This window comes from Anomalospiza imberbis, chromosome 3 (genome assembly GCF_031753505.1).
Source record: "Anomalospiza imberbis isolate Cuckoo-Finch-1a 21T00152 chromosome 3, ASM3175350v1, whole genome shotgun sequence".
NCBI lineage: Eukaryota > Metazoa > Chordata > Aves > Passeriformes > Viduidae > Anomalospiza > Anomalospiza imberbis.
Window position 1 is genome coordinate 44,468,170 of NC_089683.1, and position 19,634 is coordinate 44,487,803.

A 19,634-nucleotide genomic window follows, 5' to 3' on the forward strand; every position below is an offset into this window, starting at 1 on the left:
CCATAGAAAGCTGAAAGCCTTTGTTTTTCCATACAAAATGCAAGAAGAAAAAAACCCACCCACTTAAAAATCCTTTTTATCCATGATAAAAATGGCTATAACTCTATCAAAGCAAAAACAGTAGTAACATTTTCCATAAATTCTGACCAAAGAATTTTAACAATTCATACAAGGAACAAAGGTCAGTATAGCTGCACAGTCTGCTTTTATCACTTCCCTACCACAGACAGACATCCATGGCTGGTCAAAAACATACCTGTCCCAAAGAAGAGTTCTACCTCAGAAATATCTGGTTTATAAATCAAAAATTGTCTGTGAAGAACAAGAAAAACCACAGCACAAAACAGAAGAATATGTTTTCTTTCCTGATTTGGTATCAGATCAACATAAAACCAGAAAAGGTGGGAGGAGGGATGTAAAGGTTGATATGAATAACCACCAGCTGTTACCAGCACAAGATTTTCCCACAAATTCACTATTACAGCTCTTCTCTGCCGCAACTTACAGCAACTGGTATGTTTCACGTGTTACCTGTTCAAGTAGCTGCTTCTCAGCAGAAACATTTAAACCAGATTACAAATTACTTGATAGTTATATTTCTCCAAATAAAACTGGATAGGGTTTTTTTTCAAAAATGTAAATTCAGGACATGTCTTCTAAGTAATGCTATCACTCATCGAACAAATAACACTTCCTGTAATTAAGAACCAAGGAAAATTGTTTGAAGTTGCACAGAAAAAACAGTCTGCAGATGTATCTTTACTTACAAAGCAGTTATCACAAATGCTACTTTCTTTTCTTTTTTGTGGTCATTTATTCTGTTTCACAAAGCGGTTTAAAATTATTGTATCTCAAACGAAAGCCTATAAAAACATATTGAAAGATACAATATGCTTAAAAAGAGTTTTCTTGGTTTCACAAGCTTTTCTTGTTTCTCTTTTATGAAGAGTTGAGAAATTAAAATTAGCATTTGAAAGTATTCAAAAGATTGCTTAAACTTCTCATTCAGGTGTCAGATTCCACAGGTGCAATTTCTCAACTTTGCTAGGCAACCCCTGTTCTTAACATTATAGAGCAAAACAGAAAAATTCTCCTTTGCCTACAACTGAAGATATTCTTAGATAAATAGTCAACTAAAAGATAAAGCCTAAGATAAGCACAGAAAACCCCATGCTGTTTATCTGTCCTCTTACCTTAAATATTGCATGTATCAAGGTTCTGTAACTTCTGGTTAAAAGAACTTTAACTTGTACTGTTTCATTTTGGAGGAATGCATGGGCTTCCTCGAGATCTTACCACTCAAATGGCAAATTAAGATAATGCCTTAATTTCTAACTCTCCTCCAATTAAATAAAAAATAGAAAGCAGAGTTTCTAATAACCATTTATCTTCAAAATTATCACTAGAGTACCTTTAATATGAAAGGCTGTACCACTAAACAACAACGAAAAAAAAATGACACATACCCACTAAACACACACATTAAAACAAACTTAACGTGGAACCTTCTGATCTAAACCAAGAGCGTGGTTCAAGTCTTCTTGCATTCTAAGCTTATTTTTCATTTAATTTTTCTTATACGGGAAAATGTTAATTCTAAGTGTTCAGTATTTTGTCTCTCAACACAGAATAAACATCCTCATGCTTACAGTAAAATGCTTTCATAAAAATAAATTTACTAGGGATAATATAAATGACAGCTTCAGGAGATGAGAAAAATGCAATGAAAGTCACATGATCACCCATTCCAGAGAGCAGTTTCTGAAATACTTACAAAAGCTTTTCAACTTACAGGCTCTACACACCTCAGTACAGAAGACACTAAAACAAAAGTTTTATTTTGCACTGTAATATTGATTCATACCATTTGCGCAAAGTAAGAACACTAATTAAAGGTCCTTCTCTGAATTATTTTGCTGACTTTTCCAAGTCAATACTTATGCAGAAGTCTTTGTAAAAACCATAAAGCAATTTAAAAAAAATGACAGAGAGAAGTAAAATTATTAAATCTACTGGACAACTTTTTTTAAAGTTTACTTGTATTGTTCATCAGTGACAATCCATAAGCATTATCTAGAAGACACAATCTCTTATGTATGGTCCAAGATAGCTAATACTGAATACTTACACCCCAGGTGTCTCCCAAATAAAGACCATCCTTTGCACAAAAGTACACTAGACAATATTTATCTCTTTTGATTTGTTGCTAGTTTTGGTTTGTTAAAACAGAGTCACGACCCAATCTAATTCCTTGAATAACTCAGGCACATTTGAATTATCACCAAAATTATTATTTTAATTAAAAAAAACTAAACACTATCAAAACCATCAATGCTTTCCATGACACTAGACAAAAATTTTGCAGAACAATGACATTTTATATCTCATGCAATAACTGAAACTTGAAGAAATCATTTATTAGCTTGTTCAACCTGAATGTAATTGATACTTAATGCATTGTATTTACCGTTCTGTAGTCCCATCCACAATTGCTTATGATCCTTTTTTTGCATTTCATTGATGACTTGACTTTTGTGCTTTAAAGCATCTGCTTCTTTTATACAAGCCATAAAATGAGCTTCAATCACATCCTTCGAATGGCAGTGTAGAAGATCCTTTTCTGGAAAATTCTACAAAGATAAATGATAGATCAAGAAAAATAAATGCATCATATACCTTGTATGATGAAGAATAAATGATAATTTTAAATAGGCATACATTTATGCAAAGGAAGCACACTGGAATCTTCTACTTACAGAAGAATGTAACAACCATTCTCTCACTCTGCTGACAAGGAACAGGTTGCAAGTGAAAATATTTCAGGAAAAATAAGAGCTCAACAACTTTCTGTAAAACCAGAATTTTAACATATTTTCAAGCAGATATTCAATCTCGGACAATACACAGCAGAAAATTATGAGAAGTGACAAGCACCTAATATAAAATGGCTCTCTATGATATTTTATCGACCATTTCTATGAAATTTCTTGAAAACCAAGCAGAATCACCCACATATATGAACTGTAGCATATCTGCCACTTACAAACATTTTCCTTAGAGACACTGGAAATCTTTGTCAGTTCTAGCTTCAACTAATACACGTGACTACTGCTTAGCCTGTGTGACTTGATTTTATACCCCTTTTTCTTGGTTATACTGGCACACAGCATTCAGCATTGCAGATGCACCACTACCACTCCTCAGGTAACTCTTAACCCTTCAGTAAATGACAATTACCTCTCCTAATGAATTTATTAAGGAGTTATAGCAGTATATCTCATTCATATCACAAAAAAGATTTCTTTGGACATTAACTGATCAGAAGTCCAGCCTTGTAAAGGTTGTGGGTTTCCTTCCCCCAGTTTTTCTTTTATCCACACCTACTATCAGTTACCATTTTATAGTAACACAAGCATTCACTACCACAAATCCAGTGCCTTTCATTTTCAGAAGTTTTAAAACCCACCTTTATTCCCTCCTTATTAACTTTATTTTCACAGTTGCTTATGACCATGCTGAATGGAGCAAACCTCAGAGCCAAACCAGAGCGATGGCATCATCAGTACTCCCCTTCCTAACAAGGGCTTGCCACAAGTTTATACTTGAATTCTCATGCTATACCACCAGAGACCCTTTCCTCTTAACCCATTACAAATGGGCACTTTAAAAAGCTTTTGTGAGGGACTGTCAAAACCATTTTTGAAGTACAAGTATATATAATGGGATATCTTTCAAAGGCTTTTACAACATAGTTAACATGTCAAAGTAGGAGCAACCTAATGCTGGAAAAATTCCTACCTTCACTCCCCCACATAACCCCAAGAAAAATAGTGAAGACTGCTTCAAAATACAGAAACCCAAAATATCAAAAAGGGAGCTGAGGATTGCCTTACCTGAAGGAAATTCTGAGGATAACAGTGATAGTTCCCTCCTCATTAGGTTACTGAGAAGAGTTGGAAATTAAATAATGGAATTTCATATAGCGTTTCCTCCTTATGACAGTGAGAACCCAAACTCTGGAAACTGTGGATCAAAAGGATGAGTATTTTCCAAAAACAGGGGCATAAAGAAAAGATTGCCAATATCTTTTCCACTAAAGTTTACATGGTCTGATGTTGAACTTGCAGAAGGAAGTGCAGTTGTTAGGAGTGGTGTATGTTAAGCTGACTTGAAAGCTAAGGACAGAGGTAAATCTAGTTTCTTATATGAGAACGGCCAAGTATAAAGACATTAAAGAAGACAGAACAATAAGGAAAGTTAAGGAACCTTGCTCCTGTTCTACCCTACAAAGCTGAGTGTCTCAACATAATTGGGCCCAAGATTACTAGGAAAACATTACTGGGACCATTACTTGCCAAATGACATCTGCATAGGCCTGTAAAATACTTTTAGAAGTTCAATTTACTTGCCCAAATAAAAATGTAAAGTCTCATAACCAATCCAGAAGAAACAAATAGACAGAAATAGCATACTTAAAGATCAAAAAAGTTCTTTACACACAAGAATTCAAAGTAAGACACTGGCACCCCTCAAAACAAAGGAAGAAACAGTGGTACGTACCTAATGCCAAATAATATAAGAACCTAGAAACTGACTTTCATTGTTAAAAAGTGACGTTTTAGCTAAGTTTATGAAAACAACAGTTTAGTTACAACAACTGTTTCACTACACATGTGTAAATATTGAACTGTGGGGTCCTTTTTTGGACATTCTTCTCTTTCTACAGGTGGACATCTTTCTGCTGACTTTTTTCCTATGAATTTCAAATTGCAGCTAATGTCACTCCCTGAATATGAGTTCCAGAAATCCTACACAGTGCAGTCTGCAGAACAGTATGGATCTATTTAAAATTGGTCAAAGCTAGTCAAGCTAGTGTAAAGAATCTAGGCACAGTAGTAGAACTAGGTGTGGCAAGATTAATTTTCCCAGCTTCTAAGCAGTAACACTGTGAAAGACTGGAAAACACTCCTGAACCTCAGTGCTGTGTGCACTTTTCTTTAGTAGGAAAGCACTGACACATTTCTATGAAGTTCTGTGAGTAGAAGCTGAAAAACCTAAGCATAAAAGTGACAACTTAGAAAAAAACCACTGCACACCTGCAAGAAGTATATGGAACAGTTTCACCTACATGAGACTGTCAACAGAAAACATGGCATCCCAGCAGATTTATCCATCAGAGTACAAAATAGTAAGTTTTATACTTAAATGTAGATCATGCGTGCTTGTATTTTTAAAAAAAAAATCTACTTGCCTTCTTTCTACCTGAAGAAATACTGATCAATCATAAGTAACTTTATTCTGTTCCCTGAAGAACGGGACAGTTGCAACCAAACTGGTTGCCACTCCTGGCTATACAACTAGGAGATTTGCAAGAAGTATTAACAGATGACATGAGTAGCTTTAATACAAATACTCTTAATGGCAGTGTCATACTCCCTCCATGTCCTGCATCTTTGAAAGAACAGTTACTAAGGGTTGACTCTGATTTTCTTAGAAAGCTCAAGGAGTTCTGTTTTTTGTTTTCACATACCAGTAGACCTTTGCAGTATGAACCGGTCACAAAGAAACAGGTACTGGCTGTACAGACAAGAGCACTAAATGACCTCTCGCATAAAACTGTACCAAAAACATCACTGGCAATTTCAACAGTCTGGTTTCATAACTCCATCCCACCCATATTTATCTGTCAGTTCTAGTCACAAAACATCTGTTTATCCTGTGGCAGTCTACTTGCATTAGACTACATTTACAGAGAGCATTAAAAACCATAAGGAATGTAGAATGTATCCAGTGGCAGGGGGTGCATCTATGTCTTTATGTTTAGTTACCATGAGTGGTCTTTTCTTTGAGTAGACTGATTAAAAAAAAAAAACAACACATTTATACTTCTGGCTTCCACAATATCTCCTAGCAGTTCCACAATTTATCCATATGCTACATGGAAAACTACTTCCTTTCCATTCCACTTGACCCAATCTTCACCTAAAAAAACACAAAGATGATGACTGTCACACAAGGACAGATGCTGCCTCTTCTACTACATCAGGTCATGGGTGGAGAGGCAGGCACCAGCAGACAATGGCTTCAGCAGAACCTCAGCATTTCCCCTGGCACACACGATTTCCTCTCCTCCAACAGTGCCACCAGCTTATCTACTGCCCAAAATCTGGAGAGGTAATTACCACACTGAGAACTGAATAGTGTTAAACAGGCCACAGAGTAAGGTGAGATGATTTTAACAGGAAGGGGTAGAATTTCTCTCCTTCCTGTAAAGCCACACCTGGATAACAGAAGTTACTTCCCAAGCCACAGCCTCTCATGATTCTTGGACCCCGGTATGCTGTTCAGCCTCATCCTTCTGCAACTATTTAATGCAACTGTTTCTCAACTTTACAAGGTACAATGCATGTAATTTCATTGCAAATCAGGAGTACAAATTAACAAACTGTTTCTTCTATGCTAAACCTAAGTGTGTTTATGATTTGGTCTGCATACGTAACACAAGAGGACAATTAAAAACATCTATCAACTTGAAACCTTTTGCCGAACACAAATAAGCCTTTTCCATGTTTTTAACTTCAAACAAAGAAACCTGATAGGGGGAGTCTGACTTTTAAAAAGAAGTTGAAAAACGCTTTTTACAGCTGTTTGAGTTATCTGTTGTTGACTGCATGCATTGGTAGAAGAAAGGAGACAGCCACAACAACAAAAGTTAAGCCCCATAAAATCTAACACTGTTTAATTAAGCCAAATAAAAATTACAACTCTTTGAAGAATAACTACACAGAAATGAAAAGAATACTCCAGTCAAAAATCCCACACCTAAACTATTCAGCTGTAAGGAACTGCAACACATGAAAACCTCTTCAATATTTTTACATACTTTGGTATCTTTCAGTTATGTTTTGACTTAAGGATTCAGAGAGGTTTTATTTAAATAAACGTTCAGATTTCATCAAAATAGGATGAGATTATACAGGTGCTAGCTCCACAGTATTATATTACTAAATTACATCAACCTTTAAAATAATACTACCTTAACAGTTAATTATTTCTGCTGATCTTTAATGTACACCTTTCAGAAAAACTGTAAGTAGCTGATCTTTTGGCAAGCAGCAGCATGGACATTGAAGCCAAATTTATGTTGCTCATTAAAAAACACTGTGGTGCTGCAACTTCTCAAGATGCCTCTACTTTGTGATGGCAACATCCCTACATTGCCACTGTTAATATCCCAGAGCTCTCAGAGCATAACAATTAAACCATGGTTTATGAAACTAGATGCCCTACATTTTCATCAGGACATTCTCAAAGTTTCTTCATCCCAAGCCTCTGCCATTTATCAGACAAGTGTACCAATTACAGTGTTTTCAAAAACACCCCAAATTTCAGATCTATTAAGTCAGTCACTTTAGAAGTTTCAACACGTATAAATACATATCATAAGAATGTATGCTTTCAGTGTACACTTCCAAAAAGAATCAGATTACTGTTAGAAAAAGCTTTTCTAACACACGTTTGAGAATTGTTTCAATGAAAACCTTCAACACAAGTGCTTCCCCAATACATTTTCCATTTCACTCAAATCCTTCAGTCACTAAAGTCAAGCCTATTAATGTAGTGTTGTCCTTCAGATCAGTTTTCCTATTGCATTGTTTCTTTTACAATGGAGAAATTAACATTTCAAGTTAAATATCATGATTCGTAGTTGTGCTTTTGACTTCAAAACATACTTGAAATTATTATCTCAATGCATTTCAGAGTATGCAAGAATCCTGCACCAAAGCTAATCTTGTTCCATTCTGAGCAATGATCAGGTGTGCTATTAAGCCATACCTAATGGGTTTACAATGCATAATCAAAATAATGTCTTTCCTGTGACTAAACTGTCACAAGACCAAACTCAATTCAATCAGTTCTCTAAAAGGGACCACCAACATTAAGTACAACAGCATTCCCTGACTTCAAAGATGTATAGAGCATCTCATATCCATGCTCATATATGCCTAAAAGCACAACACTTCTCGATCATTCCAATCTTCAGTGAACTCAAACCAATTAAATTAAAAACATTATAGAAAGTTCTTCTATTATTAGCCTCGTAACTTGTAAAACAACTTAGGATTTTGAGATTATAATAGAATAATTTTCTACAGAAAGTCCAGTAAAAGCACACACAGTCTCATGGAAGATAGCTGCAGATTTACAGAAGCCTTTAAATGCTTTCTGAACAATGGATATTCTCCCTTTCAAATCACACCATTCACATGTTTTATAAAATAGTTATGAAACCTTTTCCCAGCTTCCAAATGTCATGAAATCTCATGCTCACTCTTTCTTAAAAAAAGGGTCTATATCAATTTACCTTGAAATGCACTGTGATGCTCCAAGGAAGGGCTGTATTTGATGCATGGAGATCAAAGAGTAAACCAATTGGGTAATGCCTAAAAATGACAAGATATTAATTTAATATAGGAGCCGTGCATTTAATTCTATGTATCACAGTTAACATACCTGCATTTACACACAAACACACACAAAATAGCTGTTTGACTCCCACAGTTAGCACTCTTTACTTAGAAAAGTTATAGAGGCAAGTTTAGATGACTGACAGGCAGAATTACGTCTGGAATGTGTATGTTCAATATCTAAACCAGTGGTTTCCAAGCTGTGCCCACAAAACACAGCTACTTTTGCAACAGCCTTAAGTGGCCTACAACTGCTTTGTGGAACCTTCCAAAACAGTACTTTTAGTTAAAAAGCATCAGACCAGGAAAAGTATACATGCTTTCAGATGCCTGAGTGTCCTGGGTTTATACCACACTGACCCTTAACATCCTTTCCTTCTTCCATATGTCTAATACAGCGATGCAGAGAATAAGTAGAAGAATGAAGAAATTACCTATCTGTAAAAGGGCTGAAAGGTGATAGATCAAGATCAACTCTGTATTTTTACTATCAAATTAAGAAGAATGAAAAGGAAGGAAAAAAATTAATTGGAGTTTTGTATTTCAATGGCATTACAGGAGTTACACAAAAAAAGCTTTCTTCTGATGGATATTCACTTCTGCCTCATAGCTTTCTCTCCTTTAAATTCATAAGAATATACAGCCCCCAGCAGTATATGGAACACGTATCACACACACAAAACCTCCACAGGCACTGTAAAAAAAGCTCTTTTTTCAGTTTTCTCACACACAGATATTGGCAAGATTTTTGATAAAATACTTTTTTTTTATATTCAGCATACCAAGACCCATTCTCTTATCTTTCAAAAATCATAACCCAAAGAGCCTTACTAGCTTTTCATCCTACAAAGAGAAAAACACACGCTGAACTGTAAAGTCAGTAGTTTCACTGAACTAAATGGGACTGATCACAGGTCACAGACCCAAGCACGTACATAAGTTTTGAAAGTCCCAAGAGTACTAACCAAGAGCATTGCTTTAACAGCACCTGTGCCTAACCATTTTCCAGATCGGTGAAACTCTCACACAACAGAGCTTTAGCACCCTCTACGGGTGAGCCACCCCAAAGCTAAGACAAATTCACCGCAACAGCAAAATAAAAGACAAAATACTATTACAATTCCTGTGCTTACCTGAGAATAAAGAGGATGCATATCCAGATTTATCCTGATTCACTGCTAATGCTCAAGTTTTTACTACTAACTGCCAATAATGTCCTAAACACTTAACAGGGATTCAGCAAGAGTTCCATGAAAGAGTGGTTTTCCAGGTGAGATAAGTAACAAAAATAAGATTTGATAATTAGATGAACACAGATTTTCAACATGAACAATGATTTCCAGCTACTTTCAATTTATACAACAAAACAAATAACTAAGAAAAAAAAAAAAAACACAACAAAAAACCCATACAAAACCTCCTGCATCAGGTCTTGGCCTACATCCATATTTTCTAATCAGTTAAGATTACATAGTGAAGTCCATGTAATCAAATTCCTTCAGTAAAATCTCTGTGCTTTGCAGAGTTAATAGATACCTGATTAAATGGCATTTTGACCTTTTGTCTTCTGCTAATTTATGAACAGGAAGGGTCAAGCACCCATTCAGTTGGTACTAGAGAGCCACCTTTACAATTACCAGGGCTATAACACAACCCACACAAAAGAGACAAAAACTCCACTGAAAGCCATGTGCAAGTGCTCAAACAGGATGGAAACAAGCTGCAGGTGTCATCCCCTAGCATCTGCTGAAGAAACTACTCCAGCACAGGGGCATCACTAAGAGCCCTCCCTTCAGCACATGGAGGGCTCCTGAGAAATGCTGCAGCTCTCCAGGTTTCAAGCTGCCAGGAGAGCTTGGAACCTCTCCTGAGGGTTGGAGCAAGCAGAGGAAATGTCCTTGCCTAGAGGAGGTGCACATCAGTGAGGAGCTATGTCACCAAGCTAAGAAGCTGCAGGAAGTCAGGGGGCTGCACAGCATCAGGGAAGACATGGAGATTAATAGCATCTTCACCAAGATCGCACAGAGATAAGAATCTGGAGAGAAAGTGTCAGCAGTCATTGAAGTGGTCAGTGGAGACTCACAGGATGGGGAGAACCAGACTTGTGTGAACTGTGGTGTTGAGGAATCCATTCAGTGCCAGTAGCTCAGAGTGCAGCTGCAGAGGGAGCTGCAGGTTGAGCTCTGGGTGATGGGAGCCCCAAGGAAGAGGCCAAACCTGGTGCTGACCCTTTACACAGGAAAGGGCACAGGGACCTGTGGCCCTGCCAGGTGACTGGACACTCAGGGACACAGCAGGAGCCAATGACACAGAGGAAAAACCCCACACTATCACATACAGACTGTGAGGGTATAAAAGCCCAGGGGTTCCTTGGTTTGGGTGCCACCAGCTCAAGCCATTATTCTGTGGTTACACCGTGACTATGCTCTTTTAAGGATCCAGGTGCCTGAGGCTCTGCTATGGGAAACCGAGGGTCGAGTGGGTAAGGAAACCTTGTCTGGCTGTGTGGGTGTGGGGTGTGCAGGGAGTCAAGCCAGGCACCCATCGGTCCCTGGAGCCGCCTGCTGCAAAGGGGCCTCGTCCCAGCTCAGGTGGTCCAAGTGTGTGACTGCCAGAGCAGCTCCCGAGGGACAGACAGAAAAGCTTCCTTAACCTCTGGCCAAGAGAGAGCAGGCCTTCTTCAACCACTGGCAGTGCTTCAGCGTCAGACAAGAGGCTGGACGTTCTGAGGAAGCATCAGAGCTGTCTGAACTGCACATCCATCCACAACCAGAGGAAGCAGTCATAGCACTACGAGACTCCGTCCTACAGGAGAGAGAGCCTCATCTGCCAACTTCACCTGTTAACCTGAAGAGGTTTGCTGCTGGGTAAAAAGTTGCAGATTGGCAAAGTTGTCCTCTGCTTGGATTATTAGTCCTTGCTGTTTATCCACATGGGCACAAATTTTAAGTGCTGCAACAGAACCCCTGAGAGTATCAAAAGTGACTCTACAAGTTCTAGGGGCAAGGAGCCATCTCTACAATTTTGCCATTAAAGGAGATAGGTTCAGAAAGATGTCTGCAGGTCAGGAGCTGGTTATGCAGCTGGTGCAACAACAAGGACTTACTTGGCTTTTACAGACATAGGATCTCTTTAGGGGTAATGGACTGCTAGGGAGAGATGGAATCCGCCTAAGAAAGACAAAAAAGTATCTTTGCCTTAAGATTGCCCAGCCTGGTGAGATCTTTAGACCATAAACAACAGAAGTGTAAACAACAACTCAGATAAAAATAAATTAATGGACATGGGTGGATAGCAAGTGGTGAAAGGTGACAGCTGCAAGGGAGATGTCAAAGTGATAAAAGAAGGTAGGAGAGAGCCCACCACAAGTATCTACAGAAGTGTACATAGCTTGGGAAACAAGCACGAAAAACTAGAGTTGCACATGCTGTGACATTACTGGGTGAGTGTTGGGCTACCTGAGGTACAGTGAGACAGCTTGCACAACTGGAATACTGCTGTGGAAGGACAGACATAAGCTGTTTAGTAAAGGCAGACAGGGCAGATGAGGACAGAGAGTTGTTTTCCATGCCAGGGAGCAGCTTAGATGTATGAAACTTAATAGGACAGACAACAGGTTGGTTGAGTTCTGGTGGTTCAGGAACAGAGGAGGGACTAGTAAGGGGAACAGATCGTGCAATCCAGGTGAAAAAAAATTAAACAACTCAGTAAGTGTCTACATCACAGATCCTGGTTCCTCTTTATCTCTCACATCTGCTGGAAAAGCAACACAGTGGGATACAAGTAGTCAAGATTTCTTGATACAGACACTGTATGAACCAGAGATAACCCAAAGCTGAATCTGTTACTTATCTGCTAAGACAAAAGAGTTGTGATAACCAGTGGCAGCTTTAGCTGCAGTGACCATGAAATGGCAGACTTAAAAGTCCTGGAGAAAGGACAGTAAGCAGAATACAGACTTTTGACTTAATTTTTCATTTCCTCCTGGCGCCCCTACACAGTTCAGGCTCAGCCATATCAGATGCATGACTGGTCAACACTTTCTGTCCTTCACCTGCAGCCAGAGCACTGAACCTATGCCGTACTTGCAGAAATGCAGGTGTAGAAGGAACATTCATCCTGTTGCTAGAAGTCATAAACTTCCAGCTCTTCCAAATCTTAGGAGACAGTTTTCTAATCCAGTAATCACAGTCTTTGACTGCATCTCCTTCAATGTGGTTGCAGGTTTAGTCTCCTGTACCTGCAGGATGGTCTACAGTTTCATCCATTTCATTCTGTAGTCTCTAATGCTGCACAGCCTGATAATCTCTTCCTGAAACTCCTTACCTTGGTGACACAGACCTTCTCCCAGCACACACCTCCTGCAGGCAAAGAATCCATCTTCCCCTGTCCCAACACTCTCAGCAGGACAAACAACCCAGGCCCATGTAACTCCAGGCCTGGAGAACTTCATTCTCCTTTAAGACCTGGACCCATGTACTGCAGAGCCTGAAGTAGAAACTGTGCTTCAGACTTCCTCCAAAATCTCACTGGAAAATGCAAGAGCTGCATCTGAACAGATAGAGACTTCATCCCAACTAGGTATGAAACTGCACAGACTAAGCAATAAGACCTCACAGTGCAAAGTAAATAATTAGAATAAACATTGTTATTAACAAGTTCTATTTGATTCTGAATGCACAAGGCATAGCTTAAAAGATAAAAACATTAATGCCCTCTGTTCTCTCTACCAACTACTAGCTCAACCTAATTCTCAGGTCTGGTGTTTGGGTCTACCCCAGAAGAAGCTTTGGCTCTTTATGGGATTACCATTCTCCTAAAATACTGGTTTGCAAATAACACTTTCCTTAGAAAAACAGTTCCACTGAAATCAGTGGAGCTGTTCCTGGCAGAATAGGCTTCATTTTTCTGAAGGATGAGAGCCTTAATTAGCAGATCACCAGTATTCTATTTATTTTTCATTTCTACATTCAATGAATTTAGTAAGTCTTCACTTTATTTTAGAATTACAAACTACATTTTTAGTCTATACCCATATTGTACAGTTTTTTTATTCTAGTTTAAACATCATAGTATTTGAAAACTTACAGAAAATATACATCTATTTGTGGTTGAAGTACAAAGCCTCTCTTTCCTTTCTTGTTACAACTTCAGTGAAAACTAGTTTCCCCCCAATATTTATCTGGGATGAAGAACACACTGGGATGAATGCGGTACCTTGCTGTTTATTTCGGTAGTATCAATGACTCAACATTTACTATGGCATATAAGACACCATTTCTTGTTAAATTCCACATAATTTATTTGGATGTCTAAAGCTGGTTTTGCCAGTCAGATATAATAAAAGTTTAAAGAGATTGTTTTTATGGGTTTCTATTTACATATTTTCAAGGTTTACACTAGGTTGGTCTCAAAAAAACAGAAGACTACAAGACATCTACTGTATCACCAAATCTACAGGCACTCCATGATGTGATGCTTGCTAATCACAAAACAATCCAGGTTGAGTAAGATTAAAAAAAATCACTAGTTTTCTTTTGTTTGATGATACAAGAAATAAAAAGAGATAAAAATCTCTTCACCATTCAAAATACTAAATACCTTCTGGATGGCTGATGCTATCTTTACAGAACTAGGAAACACTGCAGCTCTCAAATTATTTTCTTTAAAACTCTTTAACAGCAAAAGAAGTAGAAAACCTGATGATAAGTATTTGTGAAAATTAATGAAATGAAACAATATCAGTCCAAGTCCCTAACCTCTCACAAAGAAAACCCAACAAACTAAAAACCCAAAAGAAGATAGTTTTAATAGACTACAGGACAAAATAAAAACAGAATCAACAGCAATTAGTTCCGTACACTTGAACTAACTGAATTCAGCAGATCAATATTAGATTTTGACAGTGCAAGCACATATGACACAGTGAACAGTGAAGGCTACTCATGTTTTATTATCATGATGCATATAAGCTATTTGCATTCAGATTCCAGAACTATTACTTGCTATCTGTGTTACTAGATATCTTTTAGGAAGGTGGAATACATTAAAGGAAGATTTATTTGGCAATTCTACTACAAGCAACGGTAAAGCCAAAACCACAACAATTCTGAATTATGGTAACAAGAAGAACAAAACCAGTAAGTGCAGCACAACACCTCTGCCTTATGCATACAGTAAAAATTCAAGCAGAATAAGAAAAAAATACGTTCAACATTAAACCTTTTGTTTTGCCCAAAAACATGCATTTCTTACCCTCCTCCTCTTTTGCCATCTTTGAAACCCAAGGGAGTGATCACTTTAGGAAAACTACTGACACTGTGCTGAACCTGGGAACTCTCTAAGTGATAAACTGCATAAAGTACAAAGTTCAATAAACTCACCATTTCAGTGGTGTACCTTCGTATTCAAACCATATTTCACTAACTTCCTCCTGTCTCATAACTTTCTGAAAGTGTTTCTTCACTTTGTCTGTTACCAGTGTCAAGTAGCTTATCCTTGGCAAAAGCAACTGAAAAAAAATTATAGAAGCTTTAAGTGTAAATAAAATACATTAAACTAATAAAAATCTATAACAACTATTTTCATGACCAAAATTCAGTTAGCATTCTTTTCTTTCCCTTTTTAAGGTGAGACAGTTTACTTTTTAATGGTCAATAGAAGGCTATAAAATTATGTACTCAGAAGATGCAGAATCCAATACAGAAGATTAAGTATCCAATATATTAACACCAGAAAAAGTAAAAAATTAAGTTCTTCATTCTTTCAGTGGGGTGGGGGGAGAACAGTGGACTTCAATTTCTGCTTTTCTGTATTTAAATAATGAAGCTTTAAACCTTTTTATATAAACACATAAGAAGACATTTATAACTTCTTATTGAAAAGAATGAGCAACTGTGTATCAGCTATTATTTCAAAATGGAAATTCCTACACAAGGAAAAAAAAAACCCAATGAAAGCTAGATGCTTAAAGGTTTGCTTTCCAAGTGTTTTGTACTTCCAATAGCTGTAAATTTCCATTTTCTTTGCACTGGGTTTGCCATTTTAACCTATTAGACAAAACTACTATTCTTCCACTATTTAACCTTCACCCAGCAACTAAAAGCAGAAAGCAAACTGTAAATATTTTATTAGCTGAAACAAGACACATTCTTACAGCTTTGTCATATACTATCTTCTTTTCTCAACTGTATACTATCCAAATCAGAACGCTGTGTTATTTTTATTTGCAACATCTTCCCTACCATTTTTTTTTAAAGATTTTTGCCCAGGAGTGGTTAGGCACTCTGTACCAATCAGTGAATTGACTGATGACTGTGTGGCACATTCACTAGCGATAAATCAATTCGTAAGCATTAACAAACAATGCTTTTCAGTATCTCAATGAGTAAAGATTAACCTCCCTCTAAAATATCAATTCACTTTAGAGCAGACATTTTAAATTAATAGTATCCATCCTGTAAAGTTCTGCTTCATAATTATTAATAAAATAGATGGGCCTAAGGTATATATAGATCATATTTTGCATGTTTAGAGAAAGATTTCTTTTCCAGCGTTCCTCATAACCAGTGTTGTTTCTTAAAGTATTCTCTTTATAGTCTATGAATAATACCAGGCCCTAAATGAATGTCTGTGGTACAGACATCCTAAACCATGTAAGGATATATTTTGCCTGACAAAAAACTTGATCTCTGCTGCAACATTCTTCCAGAATTTCTCTAATAACTAGACCACACTTTGATATATAAATCAGATAATATTTTGGCCATGATACTGCAATTTGTAAGTATCTAATTCAAAAAGAAGTATGGAGAGTACATCAAGTTCATGGAAGAACAGATTCATTCTTTTCATAATGCTACATTTGGTTAAATCTGTGACACAGGTAAATTTTACAATTTTATAAAATTACATAAGGCCAAGTCTCACCCCTGTCACAGTCATCATATCTGTTAACACTCCATTTTTCATGTACCATATGGTTTTCTTTTTCCAACTGATGCTTTTATTACCATCATCACATTGTTTCTACTGTGTTTCATAGGAGCAATGTAATCAAAACACAGCCTTCATTTTTAAAAGGTAAACAAACTCAACAAATTCAATGAAGTTATGTACACATTAAAGTAAGAATTGTTTGGTACTTTAATGAGTTGAATGACAACATAAGCTATACTTATTTACCTAATTCCACATATCTTCACTGATTGTTCTTGAAACAATACAATCCAGGCTACACCAATCAAACCCACCTATTTTTGGTAATAATTTCGTATTATTTCTGCATGATATGTACAGTTAAATTAATGCTGGTGTACTCTGATGAGACTTACTAGGACTCTTACAAAAGCCAATTTTCAGCAAATTGCATGTAGCACAACCATGCTGGAATTTATAAATATATTAAAGCATTATTTATTGCAACAGTGTTTCACATAACCCCTTAAACTGCATAACTTCCTCTGTAAAATACTTCCGTTTATATTGTGAAAGAACAACCCAGTTTCTACTTCAACACAATTAGAGAACACAGACAATAACCAAACAGCATTCAACCAAACAGCACTCTGAATTTAACAGAACGTGGCCAGCACTCCCAAAAGGCTTAAAAAAAACCCTGTACAACTGTACAAAACCCAACAGTTTATCAGATTAACAGGAATTACTGGTTTTTCAGAGATGCTGAGCATTTGTAGAACCTAATGAACTCTTTTTTTGGTCCCCTCAGTTCTTTTACCTTGATATAGTTATCCCCTTCCATAGGAGTGATGAAAGGATCCAATTCTACCACTTTTCTAGCTTTAATTTATCTAGATTTTATTAATCTTCGAGATTTACAAGTATACTAAATCTCTGAAGTGGGATCTTTAGGAGCAGTTTAAACACATTTTCACCTTGTTGCCCCTTTTAACATCCCTTTCCCACCCACTGAAAGATAACAAGATCATGGGTTCTCTTCTCTAAATTAAGAAAAGTAAATCTCCAAATACATCACAAAGCAGAATAAATCCTTGCAGCCATCCCTAAATGTTATCCCCAAAAACTACACAAATCGTAACACCTTCCTTTTGAATATTATATATTGCTACAGTATTTAATCACAGTAACCAGGTATGTTTTCTTATTAACCAGGAGGTTAAATGAATACCAAAGAGCTACTAATGCCTAAGTAAATGCTTGCAATATAACTTTGTGTAAAGACTACCTCTCCAGGTATATCCACAGGTTTTGTTGCACAGCGTGCAGTATTTTTACATGCAAAGCACTAAAACAGAAAAATTACAGCTTTAACAAGAACTGGACTGGTCAGATCACTAAAGTGTCAAGGGAGATGAAACAAAATATCCTAACGTGGAATGGCTTCACATTGCTCTCTCCTACAGATATCTTAACAAAATAATACTTTTGACACCAAGCAAGCTAAAGAGTGGTCCGGTTAAAGACCAGCCCCTTGGGCAGAGCATCATTCTAAGACTATATCCTGCTGTAATTTTGTTCTTTCTATATCTGACAAGTCTCAGCCAATGAGTCTCTGCTTCCTGTATACTCTTTCATCCTTTTCTTTCTTACTGTTGCTTGCACCAAGAGGCAAACAGTATATAATTTTAAAATAAAATGCATAACAATTTTAGGATGAGAGAAAAATCAGATAAATCAGCAGCAAAGGTAGTTCAAGCAAACTGTTCCTAAATGTGCTGCCACTCAAAACATAACCATCTGCATGAAAAACGCCTAAGAAAATTGATGTATCCATTTCCAGCATAACTGCAGAAACCTACCCTCCATGACTATATTAAGACACAGGACAATGTTTTACCAGAGCTGCCCAGTCTTTATGTCACCACTCTTTCCAAAGGACAGATTAAATTACTTGTCCTACCCCTGTGCAGTGCCAGAAGGTGATACACACGTGCTACAACTCCTGTGCTGCACTAACCCATCTGACAGACAGGGCTCTCCTGCCACACCACTCACAAAAACTGAAATCCATCCCACTGCCTCTAAATTGTTTTTCTAACCCCTCACCCCTCAAGTCTATGTCATCTTCATAAAGCAAGTTCCTCAGAGCAGAATCCTTTATTCTCTATCAATTTAATGATGTCAGTATTTCCTTCTCATTTATGAAAGGCAGTCTGGAATACAGAGGTTGTATCTAGACTAACAAGTAAGAGGAGACATGTAAAGCTGAAGAGCTGATGTCAAGGGCTGGAAATGTTAACTACATATACTTTTCTACTTTACCCATAATTTTAGGCATTTTGATGTTCTTTTCCTTTGATGTAGCTCAAGTTTACTCCCATACACCAAACATCCATTAGCAACTGAAGCCCATCTGCTCCTTCAGCTTCACATGAAAATTATTCAACCCATGGGCTGACTGCTCTGTGATGCCAACTAGGGCATAGGAACTGGAAAGGATGAAGACTTATTTCAAATGCACTCCAGATCTGAACAAAAGCATTAATGCAAACACACTCTGAAACTATCAGAACTATATCATGACTTAAAACCTTGACTGCTAGCCTGCCTTATACTATTATAAATCCTTGGTCCCTCCAAAGACACAAAGCTGTATTACCAGCTCCAATATGAACTGAAAAATTAAGAAGCTAAAATTTTAGAACTGTCATCTGTGATTAATCACATTTTGCAGAAAGAAAAAATTAAGCATTGAGAAATTTTGTGCACACTTTACATTGAGTAAATAAAAGAAATCCTATGACCTTAAAACTACTTCCTTGATTTAGAAAGGTGGCCACACCACGAGGATAACATGGTTTCATTCTTTCCAAGCCAATGTTAAATAGATCAAGGCTCTAAGCCTCTAAACTGAAATCCATAACTTTCAAGTAGCTCTTACACAAAGTGTGCAAATATATTTTAACTCATATGTTCTCAGACTTTTAGGTTGGATGTATTTGGCAACAGGTCAATAAATATGAAGCAAAGTGATTACCTTTTAGCAGTGATGAAAATAAAATATACAAAGATGAGCACTTTTTGCTGAACAAAAAGCACCAAGTTTATTATGTTTCAAAACAACACATGCAAATGAGAAACTGATGACCCAAAGATTCTATTGAAGACAGAAAAAAGAGATCTACCCAGTGTGGAATGCGATACAATAAGGCTTAAGAATTTCAGAATCCCATAAAAAATAGAAGT

At 37.1% G+C, this 19,634-nt stretch overlaps 1 protein-coding gene across 2 annotated transcripts in view; it reads right to left on the reverse strand.

Annotated features, from left to right (window-relative positions):
- ATG5 (autophagy related 5) overlaps nucleotides 1-19,634 on the reverse strand; it is a 71,150-nt gene that overhangs the window by 50,379 nt on the left and 1,137 nt on the right. For both annotated transcript variants that reach the window (XR_010997162.1, XM_068184178.1), the window contains exons 2-4: nucleotides 14,852-14,979; nucleotides 8,366-8,444; nucleotides 2,468-2,630 (exon numbers count right to left, since the gene is read on the reverse strand). Coding sequence is in view for 1 of the 2 variants with exons in the window: in XM_068184178.1 (XP_068040279.1) it covers nucleotides 2,468-2,630; nucleotides 8,366-8,444; nucleotides 14,852-14,979 (370 nt within the window). In the remaining variant the exon portion in view is untranslated. The remainder of the gene's footprint in view (nucleotides 1-2,467; nucleotides 2,631-8,365; nucleotides 8,445-14,851; nucleotides 14,980-19,634) is intronic.